We start from the raw sequence: 26,516 nt of genomic DNA on the forward strand, positions 1-26,516 counted from the left end.
AGCAATTATTGCTATCCTCTAAGACATTAAAACAATACCTTTAAAATTCTGGTGAAAAATTAATTTAAAACTAGACTCTATGTCCAGCAAAATATCAACTCAGTATAAGGCAGAACAAGAATATTTCAAATGTATGAACTTAGATTATTCATTTCCATTGGCCCTTTCTGAAAATTACTCAAGGGGATACTATAGGAAAATAGAAAGAGCAATCCATAAGAAAAATAGGAAAATACATAACAGGGGCAGCTAAGTATAAGCCCAGGAAGTAGAAAAGAGTGACTGTATTTAAAAGAAAAATCTTTTTAAAAGAATACCTGTGCACTTCAGATATTCTCCTATAGTTCTAGTTAGATTTGCAATGTCTGCAATCAATCACATTTACTTAAACATAATCCATTTAAAGGCTGTTTATGGGATTAAATTTTAGTATTAATTTACAGACAAAGCACAGAGAATAGAATTAAGACTACAGAACAAATGTAAATGTTATCAATTATGACAACATGCATAATAATATAACTCAAATCAAATCAGTAAAGTGCTCTTAATGCCTCTTCGTTACAGCAGAGAATCAACAGGTACCATGTAAAGTGAATGATTAAATAAACAGAAACAGAACTCAGTCGTTTGTTATAATAACAAGAAAATTAAGAGAAATATTAGTAAAAATGATTACTCTGTGAGGGTGAGAAGGATTCATTTTATTTTACACTTCAGCCCTTTAATACTACCTTTTAATATGACCTATGTCATATTAAAATGTATATTGTAGATATTACATTAAATATCTGAATGCAACACCATAAAATAAAATACTATGCATAAATATGAAATGTACTTTTCCTATATTTTAGTAGCTTTTTGTCACATAAAAAGTCAACCTTGCATTATTAACCTAAGCTCTTACAAGCCATAAGCACTGAGTGAATGAATCAACAAATCACTTTCAGCATGACTTACTACTTACTACCTGAAAGAGAATACTTACACCATTAGAGAATGAAAATAGTTCTGATGACAATCACCATCATCATTCCAAAAATCCTTCAATCTGTTGTGAGTCTACCTCACATACCATAATCTATAAATTAACTATGATGATAGAAAACAAGAAAACACTAATCTGGTAAAGCGCAAGACAAGATTATAATGAAAAGCTTATTATAAACGAAAAGTGATTAGTTTTTATTTTATTCAAATACTTTATAAAATACCAGAAGCCAGTGCATATCTTAGAGAGAAAAAATACTACTGGCATTACCTAAGTAAATGCTATTATGTGAATTCATACAAATCTATTCTTCTTCTAGAATTATTGTTACTAAGAAGAAATTGTAATTGTAAGTATTTTTATTTTAAAATAAGTGCCAGATATTTTAGAACTCTAAGGTAACAACTGCCTTTCAAGAAAATTCATTACCTGAGCTAGACTTTTATGTAATTTTCATAACAATACTAAACACTCCACAGGTTTTATGTAATTTTCTTCATTTCTGATCTCTTTGGCCAACCACTTTTAATACCATTTTCTTTAGTCACTGTGAAGATTTAAACTACCAGTCTGGCTACAAAGTGAAGGTACTCAAGATATAAGGAGATTGTTAAGTGGAGCATAATGATATTTCATTCTACCTTTAAAGAAGACTAAGCAAAGTCTGACGTTACATTTTGAGGAAAGAAATAACAAGATAGGACCTGGGAGTGATTTCTTTTAGAGGCAATTTCAAGCAGAAAAGTTAGCAGGTGAGCAGACATGATTGTGATTACATTGGGATAAATAGTAGAGTGATCCATTGAGCTGTCTCTGCTACTAATAAACATATGTCCCTGAATTAACTATTTACTAGAAACATTTGGGTACCTCCACTGTCCACATATAAACCAAGCAGTCTGGAATATACAATCTCTAAATTCCCTTTCAGGTAAAATGATGATGATACCATATGAGTATATGGATCAAAAATCTGAGTGTTAAGTATGACTTAATGCAAATAAAAATAATTATCGTACCTTTGTATTGACTTTCATCTTTGTTTTACATTTGTTTTGTTCCCTGGCTTCACGAAGACTTTTCTGAGTAGGCCCTTCTGGTGTATTTTCTTTTTCACGACTATGATCAACTACAAGATAATATAATTTATTCTTAATATTTGCATTGTTTATCTGTACAAAATGATTACAACCAAAAATATGAAAATCAAGATCTTAATGATGCATATATCTTTAAAAATTCATTAAATTAATGATTCCCAAATCATACCAAATGCTTTAGGTGGGTTCTCAAAATTCAGTTCCCAAAAATGCAGAATGGCATTACTACAAGGTTAATTAAATGCATGGTGAGCCAGTTACAGAGCACAATTATAATATATTCAAATTTCTGTTATCATGAGGTTTTGTGTATTTACAAACAGAGTTAAAGATGGCAAAGGAGAGAATGATAAGAAATGACAACATTTCCCAAGTCAAGCTAGATAATATGAAAGTTTTATTATAAAAAAGAAAATGTTGTATTAATAAAATATTATTGTCTATGCCTCCCTATGTTAAGGATGAAAAGGAAAAACACAGGGTGATATTTAAAATGGTTGTAACACTGGTCTCCTACTTCTTGTGGACATAGAAAGCAGTCTTAATGGAATCATCTAAGAGTGGGGAAGTGACAGAAAAAGTCTCTTTCTCTTTCACATTTTTCTACATATAATACATATACATATATAAGTACACATATTTCCACTTGTATTTCTAAACAGCAAGTTGATTTCAAAAAACTAAGAAAGTTATAATTACTAACACAAATAAAAGAAACAACTCAGTGTTACAAATTATGACACTAGATTTATAATAGAGGAAAGATGATGAACAAAGATATGTCTGGATGATTTCAATGTCAAGGCTCTCTTAAGCAATCCTGAGATTATAAAGGGAGGGAAGAAAATGGCTGGCATTTATTTTCTTTTCTGACCAATTTTTTTTTATTTTAAATACCAGTTCTAGACAATGGAGAAAATCCTCAAAGTAACTCCCACAATAACGTTAAAAAAAAAAAGTTCCATAACCCCATGTTACATTAAAGTACTTGAGAGACCTGGGTATTCAAACTGCCTATCCTATCCGAAGGTGCTATGAGCTAGAGTCCCACAGCATCTAGGATGCTGAAGTCTAGAGAAAAGGCAACTATTACAGCTTGCTGAGATTAAGGGAAAATATTTACTCCTGATTCTCTTTTATTATATTTTTCCCTTCAAGTACCAGGGGTGTCAACCTGATAATAATTAAAAACAATGGTTAACATTCATGCCTCATTGATATTTTACTACATAATGTCCACTATTCTAAACAAATTATATGTACAATTTTATGCAATTATGTCAATAATCTTGTGAAGGTCATAGAACCTTTTGTTCCCATTGTATATGAGAAGGGAGTGCATATAGTAACATCAGAGGAAAGAAACGGGAAATCTATAGGGAGAGAAACTCAAGACTCCAACAGATAATTCCAGGAATATAAGCAGATCTTATGTAGCATGCAAACCATTGCTAAAGGCCACTTTTATAAAAGAAATAAAATTAAAAACCAAGCAAACAAACAAATACGGTAAGAATAACAAAAATGGGAAATCCAAATGGGCTTGGTTTACGTGTATGCATTGTTGCTCTACAAACAAAATAAAAAATATACACTTTAATAAATTTTTTGAAAAAGATTCAACATCTAAAACCAAAACTTGAGAATAAACATTAGAGAATGTACAGGGTACTTGCAGAAAAATAATGTTTTTCAATTATTTCTTAATGTAGCAAGAATAAATATGATTTCCCTCTCTAGCAAGTCAGTATCACTTTTACTTACACAAAAATTTACAGAACAAATGAAAGGTTCAGACATTTAAGTCTATATCATGCTCAGGATTAAGTGCATGTAATTCTCAAATTTCATACAGCACTTCTCAATGTTGACTAACATCCCAGCAAAGTCTTGGTCTCTATCATAGCATTCTCGTGGCTGTTATCTAATGTTTATTAACAACAAAGGCTATGGTACCAACTGGTACTGTGCAGTTTTCCAATTTTACTTAGGTAAAGCCAACATTTTAAGGCATGCATAACTTCTTGAGATAAAACAAACAACAAATAAACAAACACACCTTTATTTATAGAAATTCTATTTATTGTACCTCCCAGTGCTAAATTTTTCCCAGTCAATTGTCTTTTCATGTGTGTACACATTCAATCAATGTTAACATGTTCAGGCTCTTGGATAAATATCAGAAAGACATAAATACCATAATTTAACAATTATTTATTAAGCACTTACCTTGTGCCACTCCCTAACTTCCCTACAGACCAAACAAAACTGAAAAGAGAATTTTTTAACTGAAAAAAGTTTTGAAGAAATTTTCTATAATTTACCCCAGAGAAATAAACAGAAAATATCTAAGAGCTTAGGACACATGTAAACTAAAATAAGCAGATCAGTTAGAGCTATCTAATTATAATCAGAAAAAGATAATAGTGTTAAAAGATGCTATATTTGAAAAAATTATATAGACTATGTGTTCTATTTATTAATTAGACCACACAGTCTATATAATCACATGAATGTGGCATCTCATAATGCAATTCTGAGCAGCAAAAAACCACGAACTTAAAAATCAGCAATTAATTAAACTAATAATGAGTACTTGCTCTACTGTTAATTTTAAAGTACTAATTTAAGGGTTACTTTACTTTACAATATATGACATTTATTTCTTCTTTAAAGCTCTGAAGTTAGCTTTCACAATTTTTCACTTCACCAAGCATTTCCAATTTCTAGAAGGTAAACCTAAATTAATAATTTCCTATGCATTATAAGATATACTAAAATGCAATTATATGTATCATTATGATCTGGTTTAAAAATAGGCATTATTGCACTGAAATTGCAACCTTATAGCAAACCAAAGTAATATAAATAACTAATACAAGTATGACAATCAAAACCAGTATATTTCATAAGCTTTTCGAAATAAGTAACTTGAAAAAAATACTTTTATCTCCTAATATGTAATACTAAAAAGCACTTTCTGTATAATGTCATGTAACTATTCTGTACATATGACCCTTGATAAAAATAAAGAAAAACATAATCTGTAATTGTCAGTTTAAATACCTACTCAATAATAATTCATTATTTCACAGTTTCTCCCAGAAATTTTTCTACTATTTGACCTACCATACAGAATATATGTAAAATTGAAAACTCTTGCCAGGCGCGGTGGCTCATGCCTGTAATCCCAGCACTTTGGGAGGCCGAGACAGGCAGATCACAAAGTCAAGAGATCGAGACCGTCCTGGCTAACATGGTGAAACCCCGTCTCTACCGAAAAATACAAAAATTAGCTGGGTGTGGTGGCACGTGCCTGTAGTCCCAGCTACTCGGGAGGCTGAGGCAGGACAACTGCTTGAACCCAGGAGGCAGAGATTGCAGTGAGCCGAGATTGTGCCACTGTACTCCAGCCTGGCACCTGGCAACAGAGCGAGACTCTGTCTCAAAAAAAGAAAGAAAGAAAAGAAAAGAAAACTCTTTTCAGGTGAGAAGACGAGGTAATAAAGTACAATTATCATCTTAATATGACAGCAATTATGGGGTGATTGTTTAAAATATATTTTATCATTGTCTGAATTTTGTATAATAAATATCACTTTGGTAGTCAAAAAAGTCAAACAACAATTAATATGCCTTGTTTCCAAAGTTCAGAGTGAATGACAATCTATTTGATATTTTCTAACTTCTAAGTAAATAATGTTTAACTTAAAGAATCTCTATTGACATGCCGATCTGTGCTCCAAATAAACAGACGGACGGGTAGATCAATGGATAAATGGGCAGGGGGGAAATATTTTTGAAACTAAACTTAAATAAGTAAAGAGGGAGGAAGTAATATGAAAATATGAAGAATGACAGGAATTATGAGGAACAACAACTTAACAAATAAATCATCTTTTTAAAGTATAGTCCCTGACTAAGTAGAATACCAGGTTTAAGCAACTGGAGACATGACAGAGTCTGAGAACCCACAGGCATGCTGAGATCAGAAGCTTAGGGAAAAGTACTTCAAGTTCCATGTCTAAAATGAGAGTGCATGTTTACAAAGTGCATAAAATTATTCAGTATAGCATCTAAATACTTAATTTTAATTAGTAGTGATACATAACTAATTAGTAGTGATACATAAAAGAAACAATTTCCTTTGACTAAAAGCCATTACAAAATATCACAGATCAAAACACAATTACAAGATTAATCTCCAAAGTAGCTTGCAAATGTCAGTCAAGAAAAACATGCAATATGTTCTTGTATGAATTAGACCAAACACCAGGAGATAATTTCATAAAGGAGTTATCTGTGAAGCATCAGTTTAATTGACATGTCAAGGATAAATATATAAAACTTAAACCATTAGAGTAGAATGGAATCATTAGAAATTAATTGGTTCAAACATCAACTCAATTCACAAAGTCCCTCAACCTTTAAGCTTTCTTACATATATTCTTTTTCAAAATATTTAGTCATTTTTGGAGTTACAGTTCCTGAAATGATAATTTCTTACCATCCTTTAATATTTATAGCTGATTATATTCTTCTTAAGTTATCTTAATATGAAAACAATTTTTGATGTTGACAGAAATGTATATTTTTTGTAAGAAATACAATAAAGAAAAAAGGTAGAAAGTAGTCACATAACAAAGAGAAAATTATGTTAACATCCTGATGTGCACCCTCTAATATTTTTTCTTTCCTTCTATTCAACAGGCATACACTTGTACCAAATAAATGTTTTTACTTCTTAATATTGTAACAAAAGTATTTCTTATGCATTAGTTTTAGAAACTTTTTATTATTGTGTGATCAACTATAAACATTCACTGGTGGTTAAAAAGTGAGATCGCTTGCATTGTTGTGATACTATTAATATGACTACAATAAACATCCTTGTGCATAGTCCCTTATGAATCACTGTGCATAACTGATATTACTTTAACCTAAAATATTAGAAAAGTAGGAAGGAGGGAGGAATGAATAGGCAGAGTGCAAAAGATTTTTGGGGTAGTGATACTACTCTGTATGCTCTTACAATGTTGGAAACATATCATAAATTTGTTGAATTCCATAGAAACTACAATGTCAAAAGTGAACCCTAATGTAAACTATGGATGTCAGGTGACAATAATGCCATAGACACTCATCAGTTTGTGTGTGTGTGCGTGTGTGTGTGTGTGTGTGTGTTTGTGTTTTAAGTTCTGGGGTACATGTGCAGAATATGCAGATTTATTACATAGGTATACACATGCCTTCGTGGTTGGCTGCATCCATCACTCTGCCATCTACATTATGTATTTCTCCTAATACTATTCCTCCCCAATCCCCCCACTGCCTGACAGTCCCCAGTGTGTGATGTTCCCCTCCTTGTGTCCATATGTTCTCATTGCTCAATTCCCACTTAAGAGCGAGAACATATGGTGTTGGTTTTCTGTTCTTGTGTCAGTTTGCTGAGAATGATGGTTTCCAGCTTCATCCATGTCCCTACAAAGGACATGAACTTATCATTTTTTATGGCTGCATAGTATTCTATGGTGTATGTGTGCCACATTTTCTTTATCTACTCTATCATTCATGGGCATTCAGGTTGGTTCCAAGTCTTTGCTATTGTGAAGAGTGCTGCAGTAAACATATGTGTGCATGTGTCTTTATAATAGAACAATTTCCAATTCTTTGGGTATATACCCAGTAATGGAATTACTGGGTCAAATGGTAGTTCTAGTTCTAGATCCTTGAGGGATTTCCACACTGTCTTCCACAATGGTGGAACTAATTTACACTCCCACCAACAGTGTAAAAGCATTCCTATTTCTCCATGTCCTCTCCAGCATCTGTTGTCTCCTGGCTTTTTAATGATCACCATTCTAACTGGCATGAGATGGTATCTCAATGTGGTTTTAATTTGCATGTCTCTAATGACCAGTAATGATGAGCTTTTTTTCATGTGTTTGCTGGGTGCATAAATGTCTTCTTTTGGGAAGTGTCTGTTCATATCCTTTGCCCACTTTTTGATGGGGTTGTTTGGGTTTTTTTTTTATTTTTTCTGTAAATTTGTTTAAGTTCTTTGTAGATTCTGGATATTATCCCTTTGTCAGATGGGTAGACTGCAAAAAATGTTCTGTCATGCTGTAAGTTGTCTGTTCACTCTGATGACAGTTTCTTTTGCTGTGCAGAAGCTCATTAGTCTAATTAGATCCCATTTGTCTATTTTGTCTTTTGTTGCCCTTGCTTTTTGTGTTTTAGTCATGAAGTCTCTTCCCATGCCTATGTCCTGAATGGTATTTCCTAGGTTTTCTTCTAGGGTTTTTATGGTGTTAGGTCTTATGTTTAAATCTTTTATCCATCTTGAATTAATTTTTGTACAAGGTGTAAGGAAGAGATCCATTTTCAGCTTTCTGCCTATGGCTAGCCAGTTTTCCCAACACCATTTATTAAACAGGAAATCCTTTCTCCATTGCTTGTTTTTGTCAGGTTTGTCAAAGATCAGATGGTTGTAGGTGTGTGGCATTATTTCTGAGGCCTCTGTTCTGTTCCATTGATCTATATATATGTTTTGGTACCAGTACCATGTTATTTTTCTTATTGTAACCAAGTAGTATAGTTTGAAGTCAGCTTTGTTTTGTTTGTTTGTTTGCTTGCTTGCTTAGAATTATCTTGGCTATGCAGGCTCCTTTTTTATTCCATATGAAATTTAAGGTGGTTTTTTTCAGTCTGTGAAGAAAGCCAATGGCAGCTTGATGGGGATAGCACTGAATCTACAAATTACTTTGGGCAGTATGGCCATTTTCACAATATTGATTCTTCCTATCCATGAGCATGGAATGTTTCTCCATCTGTTTGTGTCCTCTCTTATTTCCTTGAGCAGCGGTTTGTAGTCTCCTTGAAGAGGTCCTTCACATCTCTTGTAAATTGTATTCCTATTTTATTCTCATGAGAGAATGGAAGTTCACTCATGATTTGGCTGTTTGTGTATTATTGGTGTATAGGAATGCACATTGATTTTGTATCCTGACATTTTGCTGAAGTTGCTTATCACCTTAAGATTTGGGGCTGAGAGGATGGGGTCTTCTAAATATACAGCATGTCATCTGCAAACAGAGACAATTTGACTTTCACCTTACCTGTCTGAATAACCTTATTTTTTTCTTGCCTGATTGCCCCAGCCAGAATTTCCAATACTATGTTGAATAGGAGTGGTGAGAGAGGGCATCCTTGTCTTGTGCCAGTTTTCAAAAGGAATGCTTCCAGTTTTTGCCCATTCAGTATCATATGGCTGTGGGTTTGCCATAAATGGTTCTTATTATTTTAAGATACATTCCATCAATACTTAGTTAATGAGAGAAGAATCAAATAGACGCAATAAAAAATACTAAAGGCAGTATTATAACCAATCCCATAGAAATACAAACTACCATCAGAGAATACTATAAACACCTTTATGCAAATAAGACAGAAAATCTAGAGCTCACGCCTGTAATCCCAGCACTTTGGGAGGCCAAGGCAGGTGGATCATGAGGTCAGGAGAACCAGACCATTCTGGCCAACACAGTGAAATCCCGTCTTTACTAAAAAATACAAAAATTAGCTGGGTGTGATGGTGCGCACCTGCAGTCCCAGCTACTCAGGAGGCGTAGGCAGGAGAATTGCTCTCATCTGGGAGGCAGAGGTTGCAGTGAGCTGAGATCATTCCACTGCACTCCAGCCTGGTGCCTGGCAACAGAGCGAAACTTTGTCTCAAAAAAAAAAAAAAAATCTAGACAAAATGGATATACTCCTGAACACTTATACCCTCCCAAGATGAAAGCAGGAAGAATCTGAATCACTGAATAGACCAGTAAGGTCTGAAATTCAATGAGGCAGCAATTAATAACCTACCAACCAAAAACAGTCCAGGACCAGACAGTTTCACAGCCAAATTCTACCAAAGCTACAAAGAGGAGCTGGTACCATTCCTTCTGAAACTATTCCAAACAATAGAAAAAGAAGAAATCCTCCCTAACTCATTTTATAAGACCAACATCATCCTGATACCAAAACCTGCAGAGACACAAGTAAAAAAATTTCCGGCCAATATCCCTGATGAACATCAATGCGAAAATCCTCAGTAAAATACTGGCAAACTGAATCCAACAGCACATCAAGCTTATCCATCACAATCAAGTCGGCTTCATCCCCGGGATGTGAGGCTGGTTCAACATAGGCAAATCAATAAATGTGATCCATCACATAAACAGAATGAAAGGCAAAGACACTCATCAATTTTAACACCTTTATCAATCTGGTATGGTCGGTGACAGGTAATAGATTAAAAAAAAATCACTGTACTTTCACTCAATTTAGCTATGAATCTAAAACTGCTCTAAAAATTAAAGTTTATCTTTTTAAAATATGAAGCCAGCTCTCAAGACAGGCAGCAACCAGGTCCTAGGGACATCATCTTCTGGATCTAGTCATATCTGAGAACACTTCCTGTGCCTTCTAACTGTCTGAGCCAAAAAAAAATTCCTCTTTGTCTAAAAATAAAAAAATGTATACTTCATGTTCTCACTTATAAGTGGGTGTTGAACAATGAGAACACATGGACACAGGGAGGGGAACATCACACACTGGGGTCTGTTGGGGGCTGGGGGGATAGCAGGGGGTGGGGAGATTGGGGAGGGATAACATTAGGAGAAATACCTAATGTAGGTGATGGGGAGATGGATGCAGCAAACCACCATGGCATGTGTATACCTATGTTACAACCCTCTAAGGTCTGCACATGTACCCCAAAACTTAAAGTAAAATTTTTTTAAAGTATATTTAAATTTACATATTTTATTGTATGCAAATTATGCATTTTAATTGTATAGTTGGGTGTGTTTTGACAAATATAAACAGGCATATAACTACTACCAAAATTAAGATATAAAACATTTCCACCATACCTCAATTTATTTTCCTATCTTTTATTTTACATACCTTATAAACGTTACCTTATGATACTATAATTTTTATTTTAATCAGTCACTTTTCCTCTGAGGAAATTAGAAAAGGAAAACATAATTCTTGTTTTAACCAGAATTTAACATTTTTAATTCTCTGTATTCAATTGTGGTAAATCTTATTTTCCTTCTGGCAAATTTTCCTTTTAGCTCCAAAAAAGTTACTTATATTTCCTGTTGTACAGATAGGCTTGCAACAAAATCTCTCAGCTTTCCTTTATCTTAAAATGTCTTATTTTATCTAAATTTTAAAGGATATTTTTATTGGGCACAAAATTCTGAATTAAATTTTTTTCTGCACTTTAAAGATTTATTGTTTCTATCCTCCAGTATTTCCTATAAAAATCAGCCTGCATTTGAATTATTGTTTTCAAGATTTCTCACTTAAATTTTCAACAATTTGAACACAGCATGTCGAGAAGTGGTTCTCTTTATGTGTATGATTAGCCCTCTTCTTAGGTGTTTAAGTTTATGCTTTACATCCATTTGGGGAAATTTAGGGCCATGATTTGTTTAAATATTGTTATGCTCCATTTTCCTTATTCTCTTCTTTGGGACTTTAATTTTATTTATGTTGAATAGGCAATTTCCTTTAATCTTTTTATCTTTCTTCTTCAGACTAGATGTCTTCATTGATCTCTCGTCTAATTTACTGACACTTCTTTCATCTCTAATTCGTTGTGAAGTGCATTCAATAAAATTTTTGCCAACACCATTTATTAAACAGGGTATCCTTTCCCCATTGCTTGTTTTTGTCAGGTTTGTCGAAGATCAGATGGTTGTAAATGGTGTTGGCAAAACTGGCTAGCCATGTGCAGAAAGCAGAAACAGGACCCCTTCCTGACACCTTACACCAAAATTAACTCCAGATGGTTTAAAGACTTAAACGTCAGAACTAACACCATAAAAACCCTAGAAGAAAATCTAGGCAAAACCATTCAGGACATAGGCGTAGGCAAGGACTTCATGACCAAAATGCCAAAAGCAATGGCAACAAAAGCCAAAATAGACAAATGGGACCTAATCAAACTCCACAGCTTCTGCACGGCAAAAGAAACAGTCAGTAGAGTGAATCGGCAACCAACAGAATGGGAAAAAATTTTTGCAGTCTACCCATCTGACAAGGGGCTGATATCCAGAATTTACAAAGAACTAAAACAGATCTACAAGAAAAAAACAAACAAGCACATTCAAAAATGGGCGAAGGATATGAACAGACACTTTACAAAAGAAGACATACAGAAGGCCAACAAACATATGAAAAAATGCTCATCATCACTGGTCATTAGAGAAATGCAAATCAAAACCACATTGAGATACCATTTCACACCAGTTAGAATGGCAATCATTAAAAAATCTGGAGGCAATAGATGCTGGAGAGGATGTGGAGAAATAGGAACACTTTTACACGTTGGTGGGAGTGTAAATTAATTCAACCATTGTGGAAGACAGTGTGGCGATTCCTCAAGGACCTAAAAATAGAAATCCCATTTGACCCAGCAATCCCATTACTGGGTATACATCCAAAGGATTATAAATCATTCTACTATAAGGACACATGCACACAAATGTTCATTGCAGCACTGTTTACAATAGCAAAGACCTGGAACCAACCCAAATGCCCATAGATGATAGACTGGATAGGGAAAATGTGGTACATATACACCATGGAATATTACGCAGCCATCAAAAATGATGAGTTTGCATCCTTTGTAGGGACATGGATGAACCTGGAAACCATCATTCTCAGCAAACTGACACAAGAACAGAAAATCAAACACCACATGTTCTCACTCATAGGCGGGTGCTGAATAATGAGAACACATGGACACAGGGAGGGGAGCACTACACACTGGGGTCCATTGGGGGGAAATGAAGGGGGGTGTTGGGAGGTGGGAAGAGATAGCATGGGGAGAAATGACAGATACAAGTGAGGGGAAGGAAGGCAGCAAACCACACTGCCATGTGTATACCTATGCAACAATCTTGCATGTTCTTCACATGTACCCCCAAACCTAAAATGCAATAATTTAAAAAAAAATTTTTTTTTGACTGGGTGCAGTGGCTCATACCTGTAATCCCAGCACTTTGGGAGGTCAACACAGGGGGATCACTTGTGGTCAGAAGTCTGAGATCAGCCTGGCCAAACACCATCTCTACTAAAAATACAAAACTTAGCCGGTCTTGGTCGCACACACCTATAGTACTAGCTACTCAAAAGGGTGAGGCACCAGAATTGCTTGAACCTGGGAGGCAGAAGTTGCAGTGAGCCGAGATCATGCCACTGCACTCCAGCCTGGGTGACAGAAGAAGGCTCCATCTCAACAACAACAAAAATTTCATTTTAGTTATTCTATTTTTCAGTTCTAGAACTTCAATTTGCTTTGGTATGTATTTTCATTTCTCTACTGTAATTCCCCATCTGTTCACTTATTAGTATTTTCCTTTAAGTCCTTGAACATAATTGAAATACCTGCTTTAGCATTTTCTATCCTCTAATACAACAACTTAGCTACTTTATGGTAGGTTTCCATTTACTGCTTGTTGTCTTTTTTTTTTTTTTTTTTTTTTTTTTTTTGCAGAAAATGATTTATTTAGTCGGAGAGAAAGAAATAGAGAAAGAGAGCATGCGAGCTCCCATGCTGTTGTGGGAGGGGATTCCAGAAACAGAAATCTCTACTGTTTGTTGTCTTGATTCTGGGTCACATTTTCCTGTTCCTATTCACATATAGAAATGCTTGATGATATGGTAGGCAATGTGAGTGAAAGACTGTAAAGATTCTGGACGACTGCCTTCCTCAAAAGGGTGTCATTTTTTTGGTCTTGAATGTAGTTCCATTTTTTGCTGACGACCCAATCTTAGGCTTAATTTTATGCTGTGTTAGGGTGGATCCATGCAAAGCCCTAAATGTTTCTTATGGCCCTATAACTTGACAAGACTCAAACTCCAAACTCTGTGTTCTCTCTAGGAATGCTTTGGTAGCCTTGTTCCTGATTTTATAAGGTGGATATGGATGCTGAATATTAATGTGATAACAAGGTGTGAAAGAGGTCTTTCCACCCAGGAATGGCCAGACTTGCAATGTCTCCCATCATCTCTTGAATTCTAGAATCTCTGGCCTCCTCATGGTCCTATAGAATTATATCTCCTTTGTAAGTTTGTAAGTCTCAGGTAGTGTTATTAAATATATGTAATGCAGCCTCAGCTAAAGGACTCCTAGTAAACTCCCTCACAAACTGAGCTACTCCTCATTGTAGCTCTCTCTTCTCTGGTATCCTTTTCTACAGATTCTAGTTGCTTCAAAAACTGTGAACTAGGGTCTCTGGTATTTCCAGTTATCAAGATTGCCATGCTCTTATTAGCATCCATCTCCACAAAGCTCAGTTTGAAACCTTCTACAGACCCAAAGCCATGGTGATAACAGAGCTCACCTTATACATTTTCCTTCTGTCAATTGCCTTCTGTTACTTGAGCTGTCTGTTTTCTATTGCCTAAAACTGTCTGATCTTATAGCTTAGCTTTAGAGTTATTTATACAGAGAAGGCTAGTCTGGTACCAGGTATAATGGCCAGAAGCAGAAGTCCTTCCATTATAGTTGACTTATTTTTCTCTAAAATTAATCCATACAGTATGATATCAATATTTCTTATTTTGTTATTAAAATTTTAATTTGTGAAATAGCCAGCACTTACTCACTTTTAAATATCTCCAGAGTATTAGTCACTCAAAAGGTTGAGAAATCACCAAGCTATACTAAATTAGAGCTTCATCACATTTTACATTTACCTTTAATTTCAGTAACATAGTAACTATGCCCTATTTCCATGTTCTTCAATGTTTCTTGAAGTCCATAAATCTAAAAAATAAAATTCAAAGAAATGAAGTTATATATTAAATGACTTATAAAAAGTTACATAAAACACAATATTTAAATATCCATTGTAAAATGTTAAAAGTTTTAATATCTTTTAAATTTATACCTAAATATTTTTTAAATAAAACAAATTTTAACAAAAGAAAAACATAATTTTAAGTTAAAATATAATACCACAGCTAATTACTAATTATTTTAGGCAAGCATCTGAAACATTTATTTCACAGTATAGTTTCCTCAATTAAAAATACTCATTGCACAGTTTAATAATTACTCAATTCTCTATTTTGAGAGAGGTTTTTCATCTATTCAAATTGTTTCACAATAACTGTCATCTTTATATTTATAAAATATAAGGTAATTATTTCTTGGAAGGTAAAATATGAAGAGGTTGTTTGCATTCCAAAACTCTTAGCTCATTTCCCACCCACATATATTCTCTATTTTATTAAACATATCTTATAATTAAGAATATTTATTAGCTTGGTATCATGATTTACCCGTATTCCTGAAAAATAGACTTAAATTTAAAATTCGACCTTACAAAGCTATTTCATCTTGCATTGTATATGATTATACCAACACCAAATACCATCTGTTCAATTACATACAGATATACACTTTTTGTGCTATTACTGAATAACAATATTTTTTATTAACAGAAAATAACATAATTTATTAATTATAACCTACAGATGAGTGCTCATGAAATGCCTAGGTCAAGAAAAACAGTAAAAGATTAATATCTATTCCTAGAAGCCAAAAGAATTATAAATTTCAAAAATAAACTTCTTATTTAGAATAGCATAAGATTAACAGAATAATTGCTAATGTAGTACTGAGAATTCCTGTATGTCCCATACCCTTTTTCCCCCATAACATCATACATTGTAATGATACATTTTTTACAAAAAAAAATGAACCAAGATTGATACATTATTGTGAACTACAGGTTATATTTTTAGTTTTATTCATTTTTCCATAATATCCTTTTTATGTTTCAAAATTGCATCCAGAATACCACCTTATAACTAGCTTTTAGATATCCTTTGATTCCTCTGGATTGGGCTAGTTTCTCAGACTGATATAGTTTGGATATTTGTCCTCTCCAAATCTCTTGTTGAAATGTGATCCCCAATGTTGGAGGTGGGCCTAGTGGGAAGTGTTTGGGTCATGGGAAAGATCTCTCATGATCGGCTTGGGGCCCTTCCTTCCCACTGTTCATAGGAAATCTAGTTGTTTCAAAGAGTCTGGGACCTCCGTCCTCTCTCTTTCTCGCTCTCTTGCCATGTGACACACTTGCTCCACATTCACTTTCCACTGTGAGTAAAAGCTTCCTGAAGCCTTCAGATGCAGAAGCAGATGCTGGTGCTACACTGTTTGTACAGTCTGCAGAACCATGAGGCAAATAAACTTCTTTTCCTTATAAATTATGCAGTCTCAAGTATTCCTTTATAGCAACAAAATTGACTAATACACAGATTTTCCCTGATTTTAATGTACTTGACAATTTTGGGGAATGTTAATCTGACACTATGTTACAGAATAGCCCTAGATTTGAGGTTATCTAATATTTTTCCCATGGTTAGACTAAAGTTATGAATTTGCAAGAAGAAGACCATTGGGAAGAAATGCCATTAATTAGCATATTACATCAGAGCTACATGCTACCAACATGACTTAAAACTGATGATATTAACCTTGATCCTTTGATCACATGATGAGAAGGTTGCCAGGTTTCCTTACTGTAAAGTTACTTTCTTCCCTATTTCCACTGAGTTTCTGGACGCAAGTCATTACTTATTAAGTGCAACCAACATATAATAGCTGAGTTGTTAAGCTCCACCTACTGGAGGGAAGGATTATCAACATATATTACTTGGGATTCTTCTGTATAAGAGATTTGTCTACTGTTTCACATGTCTTTATTCATCATTTATTTACACCATGAAGGAATCAAAGACATTTACTTTATACTTGGGGTTATAATTCAACAACACTATGTTATTTTGTTGCTCAAATTGTTTCAGAAGGTTTGATCACTGGAGGCTCTTTCAGGTTTGATTCCTATAATGAGGAACCTGACTCTATTGTTTGATGTTTGAATGTTTGAGTGTCAACAGCCTTTAACATTTATCTTCTCCCTCTTCCCCTTGTGCCCAACATCTGGACAACTGGATAAGAATTCCTGGGTACTCCTTGTCTGGTACTGAGGAGAGACTCAAATAATTCAAGCCTCACCTCACATATGAGAATTCTTACCCTGGCCCTAACCCCCAACCACAATAAAACCCAAGCCAGTCTCCCTTCCTTGCTCTCTCAAGGCATTTCAGAAATGCTTGGGAAGTAATGTGCAGTTCTCCTCAGCAAACTCAATTACACAAGTAGTGAAATTATTCACAGCCTGTGTGTGTGTGCGTGTGTGTGTGTGGCGTTATCAAACTGAACATCCAAATCAAATTTATTGGGCATCCACTGACCTCTGCAGGTACTCACTACATATCATATTTGACACGGACTGTTGCTCTGTCACCCAGGCCAGAAGTTGCAGTTGGCTCACTGCAACCTCCGCCTCCCAGGCTAAAGCGATTCTCCTGCCTCAGCCTCCTGAGCAGCTGGGACTACAGGCGTGCATCACCACACCCAGCTAATTTTCATATTTCTAGTAGAAAGAAGGTTTCACCATGTTATCCAGGCTGGTCTCCGACTCCTGACCTGGTCATCTGCCCACTTCGGCCTCCCAAAGTGCTGGGATTACAGGCGTGAGCCAACACGCCTGGCCAACACCCCATAATTTTGTTGAGTTTTTTTTTTTTTCTCTTCTGTTTTACTTTTTGAGCACTTCCTTACAAGAAAATGTTCCGAGTGCCCCAGACTCATCTAGTATTTTCTCTGCCCAGCCCTAGAGTCAGACATTTCTCCAAAGAACCTTGGTTTTCTTTCCTTTTACTAAAGAGTAATATTAGAAACCAGTATCTTAACACTAGATATGCTGATTACTTGTGAAGTGACATTACTCCTAGATCCTCCAAGCAGACAGACCTAAATATATATGTATATATTTAGATTTAGTTTTTAGTATATATATATACACACACACATAAATATTCTGAGTTAGATTCCCATGATCCAAAAAAGATAACATATTATACGTATATACTTAAAAATTAATTCTGTTTCACCTTTTTGGGTCATGGAGCTCTAATAAAATTTTGAACAATATTTTCAATAGTTTTGAAAATTATAAACAAAATTATAGGTTTTTCAGTGTATTTTAAATAAATGTTGATTGACTGTTATCTACAAAAGAAATTTGAAAAAATACATTTCCTATTGGGTTTTTGTCATTTCATAGTGTGTTTCCACTCTTTCATATACAAACTAGATAATCCAAATTTTTAAAGTATTATAAAATCCTTCTTTATGCAAGGTATAGGTTTAAAGAGAAACACAGTAAGCTAAATGCTTATTAAGATAAGGTTTTTAAAGAAATGACAATCAGGAATCCAGAGAGAAAACATAAGATACTTCTTACTGCTCTTAACTCCCATCCTAAAGTTTTGGTTGGAAATGAATTCTCAGAGCTTAACTGTATCAAACATTGAAATAAAGAAATATTCAAAAGATAAGCACAAAAGGTAAAATATCTTCTATTTTAGATTATAAACTTTTCATATATTTTAATATATTTTCTCTGTACACATATTCTGCATAAATTCATTCTATAGCTTCATGACACACTACTAATAGGTTCAATTTAAAAAGCAAATCTGTGCCTGTACACTGAGGGTATACCTGATTAGTATGCTACAACAGAAAGAAAGGGTTGGTTGGCCATAAATTACTCTTTGTATGAAGGGTAACCAAAACGTTTCAGTTCATTAAGTGGTAACCTTAGCTTGTTCTGCAAGGACACACCTAGAGAGATGATAGGACTAGGACTATATTCTGTGCCCTAATTTGGAGAATAGGTTGTTTGAGCCTTGGTTTAGACTGGTATAAGGGGTATTCGACAGTCACTTTGTCCACTTAGCAATTTGGATTTAGAGAATTATGAGTCTTCCACCTTTTGCGATAGATATTTACACAGCCTTTCCTATAATCAGGACTTTCATTGGCTCCATCACTCCTATGTATCCATTTTGGATTCTGAACAAAATCTGGTGATATAAGGAACAATGTAGAGTATGGAATTTACCCTGAGAATGGTGGCTGCTACATCCAGTTTCTATTGACAAGTATAACATAATTCTGGAGGAGTAACAAGTATTCAGTATCAGCATTGCCCGTGGTAAAACTTGTGGTGACAGCCCAGGGGTGGCAATAGCATCTCTTATTTAAATTTGACTTTCTCAAATTATAGTGAATCTACCATCTTGATCAGCAGATTTGGTTGAGAGAGAAAAGCTACTTATAAATCCTAACTGCTTCATTTTATTTTTTTTTAACGTTAAGAGTGGGACTAACTGTTCTATATTAAATATCAAGAAATTAGCTCTTTAGACTTTTCCCATTAATAAAGATTTTTCAAATTGGGATATTTTTAGGGTAAAAGTGAAATTTATTAAAAATTACCCTGTGCAAATAGGTGTAAATCAGGAATGCTGGAACAATTTAGGACACAGAGTGTCCCCTAACATAAAAAAAGATAAGATATTCCATCCAATAGAACAAAGAAGTGAAAAAAGTTCTGTGCCTGAGGGATGATGCCTGAGGGACAAGATACAATAGGTCACATGTGAGTCCGAGTTTAGCTACCAAGTGAAAAATGCAAGTGGGGTCAGTTGGAAATGAAGGCAAATAAAGCCAGATAGTCTAGGGATACTCCAGGAATATAAATACACTTGCTCTTAGTTTTCCAGGGAATAACCTAGGAAAATTGACAACTCCTAAGAGTCATATTTTACATTCGGCTGGAAAAACTTACTAATCTCCAGGTAGTGTTGAAAATTGGCTGAAAAAGGTATATCTGTGTAGATGTACCTTAACTGGTTTCCAAATTGCTCGTGGCTTGTATTTGCAGTACAGAGAAATCAGAAGCCTCAACTACCTCAGTGGGGTACATAGAAATGTTAATATCTGATATACTAGAGCAGAAAAAAAAAAAAAAAACTAGGGTTAGGATAATGAGGCCGCAAATATAAAGGAGCTCACACATATTGTGGCAGAGGCCATGGATTTAGCAAGGTGTGGTTCCTATCCAGGAATCATCCAGGAGCTACCCAGAACTATCCAGGAACCATGTACTTGTACACCACCAACCTAATCAAACGAACACAGTACACTGGAGAGTGAAATAGCCTGAAGACTTCAAGCTATATGGATAGGTAAGCAACTTTTTTACTAGGAACCATCAGGGGAAGAATAAAAACAGAATGCCATTTGAAGGAAGAAAATTAGTACTAATAACTATGTTTTAGCTAAACATTCAGTTAATATAATATTCAAATACCCTGTGTGAAACCCAAAGAGACTGGTATAACTCATAAAGATTGGGACAGTCTTTAGTATGCAGGTTGTCTTTCATTTTGTCTTCAACAGGAGTAGGAGTTCAAAGACAAAATAAAATCAGTTGCAGATATAATAAAGATAGAGTTCTTTGCACATCTGAAAAGCAGTGTGCAAAATTCAACTCTAACTCATAGATCAAATGATTTTAACTTTTTAAACATGTTTTGATCTTACCTATTTATCAATCTTAAGACAAATAATTTATCCCTATATAATGAGTAAGAAAACAGACATATTTAAATAACTTGAATCCTCACTTGGCTGTTTACAGTGCAAATGGAATTCACACCAGCCATTCCCAATCCTTAACTCTTTCCACTAACCCATCAAAGAGCACCTTGAAACACAAATATTGTACATGGTATATGAGAGATGAGCATAAGACCAGGAGGACTAAAGAGAGTAAGATGGGTGCAAAAGTTTATGCTTGGCCTGTCTGGAATAAGAAACAGGAAAAGAGATCTCAATCTAGCTCCTAACACCTCAGAATATAGAATAAAGCCTTTTGTTGGGAGACTGGGGAAGGCAGATTAGATGAAAAGCAAGGATATAAAATTCTGGAGGTTTGATTATAATGCCATAAAAATTTAAATTACTGTTAAACTCATTTGTATTAATCCATTCTCACACTGCTATGAATAAATACACAAGACTGGGTATTTTATAAAGAAAAGATGTTTAATTGGCTCACAGTTCCACAAGGCTGGGAAGTCCTCAGGAAATATACAATCATGGCAGAAGTCACCTCTTCACAGGGCAGCAGGACAGAGAATGAATGCAAGCAGGAGAAATGTCAGACATTTATAAAACCATCAGATCTCATGAGACTCACTCATTATCACGGGAACAGCATGGGGGAAACTACCCCCATGATTCAGTTACCTCCACCAGGTTCTGCCCTTGGAGGGGATTATTACAATTCAAGGTGAGATTTGGATGGGAACACAGCCAAACCATATCATCATTGTATTCAATATTACTTATAATTCAAACATTCAAAACACAAAATTAAATTCAAGCACATAGGGCATTAATGTTGTGCATTTTCGTAGCTAAGAATTTCACACACAAGACAAAATTAACTTGATTAGAACATGTTTTAACAATAAAATTATCCAAAAAAGAGTATTAACTTCATGCAAGCTTTTGTACCTTCTGGAAGTTTGGCCAAAATGAAAATCTCCAGAAAACAATAATAGAATGTTAAGCATAGTGGTGGTTTTACATTTCCTAATAAACCGATACATGGTTTTAATGTGCATATAAACATTTTGTTTCTTTTTCTTAAATTTTATGCCAAAGGTATCTTACCTACTACCCTAGGCCTAGGCCTATAGATAAACCCTAAAAGGATATCACCCATTAGCAAAAATAACCAAAAACTTGAGTCAGTACCTAAGCATGTCAAATAATCATTTGGGAGAAAATTGAAGGGAGTTTTTATTTATTAAAATATCTCATATAAGTTTCATAGCAATCTTAAAAGGTAGGTCTTTGGTATTTGTAGCTACCTTTTATATGAGAGAAATCTGAGCTCCAATTTGTTTAAGTAACTTTCCTAAGGTTAATTTTTATAGCTGTCAAAGCTAGCATTTAAACCCAAGTTTGACCATAATGACTAAGTTTTTTCTTCTAACTACAATTTAGTAATCTTCTATAAATGTATGTCTCAATTAAATAATATTTAATTTTTTTGAGACCGTGTCTCACTCTGTTGTCCAGGCTAGAATGCATGGAGTGGTATGGGACCATCTCGGCTCACTGCAACCTCCACCTCCCAGGTTCAAACTATTCTCGTGCCTCAGCCTCCTGAGTAGCTGGGATTACAGGCATGTGCCACCACATCTGGCTAATTTTTTTGTATTTTTAGTACAGACAGGGTTTCACCATATTGGCCAGGCTAATCTCAAACTCCTGACCTCAAGTGATCCACCTCCCTTGGTATCCCAAAGTGCTGGGATTACAGGCATGAGCCACCACCACTGGCCTAATTTTATAATAATATTTATAGGTAGTGAAATGGAGAAATACTTTTTCTGAATGCTTCTAGATCTCTTTTACATGAAAATTGGTTTAATATGTTTTAAAATTAATCACAGAAACAAAACCAGTATTTCTGCTTGTATTACTAAAAAAATGATTATAAGATCATTTTAAGGCAGCTTTGACTGTATCTTTACCTGCCCAACTGCTCTGTCTCTTTCCAAGGAGGTCAGCATTTTCTCCTTTAGTAAAGTATGGTGCTTCTCATGTAATACCCTTATAGTTGGTTCATAAGATGCATAATGTAACTTCAAACTGTAAAAAATAAAAAGTCAATAGCATCTTAATGGGTAATTGAGTTAAATTGGTGATTTCCATCTAACATTGAAACTATTTATTTTTTGCTGTGAAATAAAAATAAATAGCCATGTAAAGGTTAACACACTACAGCCAAGAAGCACAAAAAGCATGCAACTTCACTGCAACGTGAGGGCGGAGGGTGTAGAGAGAGCAAACCACATGTCCTAACTAGTTCTCTATTTCCTTGCTGTGTCCAAGTATGTACTCAGAAGACTGATGCTACCAGTGGAATTTTTTAACATGCAATTTCTTTTGTCAATTTGGAAATAACTGTCAGAAAGACAAGGGCCACAAATAATGGATGATTAAACATGGAGTGTCATTCACATCAAAATAAACTAAAGGATAGTCTTCAAAACAAGTTTGACTATCTTGTATTTTTAAAATTAAGTATAAAATATTTTTATATCTAAACAGAAATAATTCAACCTAGTATATAATACAAATACCTTTAAAAATCTGTTTTATTTGAAAATGACCCCAAAACATTTTTATTAAAGCATAATTTATATAAATAAAATATATAGATCTTAAGTATTACAGTTCAGAGTTTTGAGAAATGCACACCCAAATAGTACACATTATCAAACTATGAAACGTGTCTAACATCACAGAAAATCCTAGAACTTTATTTGGTATCACATAACATGTTCTCTTTTTTAACTAGTTTATTTCACTTAGCATAATGTTTCTTTAGATTTTTCCATATCACTTTACATAGCAATACTTTACTCCTTTTTACTATGAGTAGTATTCCCTTGTATGTATGTATAGATTCCATTGTGTTTATTGTATATTTTGCTGATGAAAGCTTGAGTGGATTTTAGTTTGGGCTATCATGAACAAGGCCTCTTTAAACATTTTATATAAGTCATATAAGATTTTTTTGGGTCATATATCTTCATTTATTTTCGATAAGTACCCAGGAGTTTAATTGCTGGGTTGTAATTTATACTTTCAACAACCCTATATGACAGTCCTGGTTACTCCACATTCTTGTCAACCTCTGGTGATGATCAGTCTGAGAGTTTATTAATTTCATTATCAAATTTGTCAGTTTTATTATATTTTCCATTAACCAACATCTGACTTTGTTGATTTTTTTGGTCCATTTTTTGTTGATTTCAGCTCTTATTTTTCATTTCTTCTTGCTATGTAATTTGTTCTTTTTAAGCTTCCAAGATGACATTAGTTTTAAAACTTTCTTTGCTAAAATAAGCATTTAAAGCCATCAATATCAATTTAAGCTGCATTGGCTGCATTTCAATATGCTGCATTTTTAATGATTCAATTCAAAATATTCTCTAATTTCCTTCTTTGCCTCATGGATTATTTAAAGTATACTACTTAGTTTCAAAATATTTGGGAAACTCCCTGAGATTTTAAAAAATTGATTTCTAACTTAATTTGCTTGTGGTTAGAAAACATTCTTTGTATGACATCAATTCTTTTGAAATGTATAGAGACTGGTTTTATGGCTCAGTACGTAATCTATGTTGGTGACAATTCCATGTGTACTGCAAAGTTCAAAGTAGGAGTCAAGAAACATTAACTATGTTCAATTGATTGACAGTATTCTTCTACACAACCTCTGGAATCTCTATTTTGCTCAGAGCTTCCCAGGTGCTGTTTTCCTGCTAGGATTTGTGTTTTCTCATCCTATACTTCGACAGGTTATGCAGCCAAAGACTGAAGAGAACTATTACAGATATTTCTTAAGCTACATTTCATGTACCTCCTTCCTTCTGTGTACACCATGCTGCAAATTCCAGCTACCTCTGCAGCCCTGAACTCTGATCTTGGCCTCCTCAGCTCCGAAAACTACCATGCTCTGCTTGGGTTATATCTGGTCTCCTCTGTTAGAATAGGAGTCTATAGGGGCCAGGAAATAAGTAGGGTCCTGGCTCACAGTATATTTGGTCCATGTACCCACTCAGTGATCAGTTCCAGTGTTCCTGAGTAAATAATTTGAATTGATAGACTTGGCAATTGGAATAAGCTAGCAAAATGGGGAAGGTTATCCCCAGCCTCTTCGTGGATGTCAAATACACCTATGCATATTTCTTCCTACACTTTCTAATACTGAGTGTTAAAATCCTTAGTATAACTAAGGACATTTCTATTTTTCTTTTCAATTTTATCAGGTTTTGCTTCATGTATTTTGAAGCTCTTATATTAGAGTAATGCATATTTAATATTATGTGTTCCAGGTAAACTGACTCTTTTTATTATATGAAATGTATGAAATGTCGCTCTCATTTTCTCTGGTTCTCAGGATACCCCTGAGAATATTTTTCTGTAGCCCTATGGGCTTACAGAGGTGGTCCCCGTTTCCTAGAAAGAAGTAGTACTTCAGCTGTGCTGCAAAATGGTGAAAAGCCCTCTTCCCCCACAAAGTAACAAGTAACAGATGCTACCCCCTCCCTCAATGGAGGTGTCCCTACCTCCTCTCCTTAGTGCCAAACTGATGGTGTGATCAGGGAGGAAAGAGACTACTGTATACATCTAAACTGCTGCAAGAAATTGTCAGCATGTATTGGCAGGAACCGGGAAAATACCCCCAAGACTAGATTTTGAGGTAGTTGATAAAAGGGGCTGGAATGCAAGACTAGATAAACAATAATTCCTTGACCTCAACACAATGGATTTAACGTTATAGTAAGAACTCCAGCAAATAAGGAAAATTCACTTTAAAGGTGGTCCTCAGAAACTTGGAAAGATAGCCAACACCACTAAGTGGAAATGCTGGAGCTACCCTGGCAGACAGTAGAGGAAGCACTCCATAACACCATAACAATTATACACTGTTATAAATAGCCTCAATTTTTCTGCAAATTACCCCTGGCTATTTAGCTGCATGGCTACATACTGGGGGAAGATATTTTAAGAAGTTGTCATTCAAATTCAGAAACCTAAAGCAGAATCAAGACCCCTCTGTTAGAATGGAAGTCTATAGGGGCGAGGAAATAAGTAGAGTCCTGGCTAATGTCTGGCTCACAGCATATTTGGTCCATGTAAGCACTCAGTGATGAATTTCAGTGTTCTGAGGAAATAATCTGAATTTGTATACTTAGTAATTGGAATAAACTAGCAGAATGGGGAAGGTTATCCTCAGCCTCTTCTTGGATTTCAAATACACCTATAATGAACTATCTGATATAGTCCCAGAGGTTCGAACTATTTATGTTTCATTAGTCTTTTTTCTGAGTCCCTGCTCATTTCTTTTCAGCTTTTTTCTCTTTGCGTCACCAGTTTGACTATTTTCTAACTTCCTGTCTTCATGTCCATTGATCTTTCTATTGGCAATGTCCAATCTTCTAAATCCTATTAGTACATTTTTCATTATGCATATTATTTTTTCAGTTCTCAAATTTCAGTTTAATCCTTTATCACTACTTACAGTCATCATTTTCTTTAAAATGCTAAGCATTTTATAATAACTGTTTTAAAGTCTCTGTCTGCTAATTCTGTAATTCTATTTTCTTTATGACTGTTTCTGCTTTTTCCTGATCATAGGTCGTATCTTCCTGCTTCTAGATAGATCTATATCTATAGATAGATCTATACATATAAACTTTATTTATTTATTGATATTGAACATACACCTGTCTGAATTTTGTTTTCTTCCTTTAAAGAGTTATTTTCTGACAGTTAATTTCCTAGTGAATCAGCTTGAGTTTTTCAAAGCTTACCGTTAAGCTTTTTGTAGAAA

At 34.6% G+C, this 26,516-nt stretch overlaps 1 protein-coding gene across 1 annotated transcript in view; it reads right to left on the reverse strand.

Moving 5' to 3' along the window:
- Positions 1-22,634, reverse strand: part of LOC141584685 (sperm-associated antigen 16 protein-like) — a 126,890-nt gene extending 104,256 nt beyond the window's left edge. Inside the window, exons 1-3 of the mRNA XM_074400166.1 lie at positions 21,153-22,634; positions 14,863-14,932; positions 2,014-2,123 (exon numbers count right to left, since the gene is read on the reverse strand). Of these exons, the coding sequence (XP_074256267.1) occupies positions 2,014-2,123; positions 14,863-14,932; positions 21,153-21,194 (222 nt within the window). The 5' untranslated portion in view covers positions 21,195-22,634. The remainder of the gene's footprint in view (positions 1-2,013; positions 2,124-14,862; positions 14,933-21,152) is intronic.
- Positions 22,635-26,516: the final 3,882 nt, after the last annotated feature.

Source organism: Saimiri boliviensis, chromosome 5 (assembly GCF_048565385.1).
Source record: "Saimiri boliviensis isolate mSaiBol1 chromosome 5, mSaiBol1.pri, whole genome shotgun sequence".
Taxonomy (NCBI): domain Eukaryota; kingdom Metazoa; phylum Chordata; class Mammalia; order Primates; family Cebidae; genus Saimiri; species Saimiri boliviensis.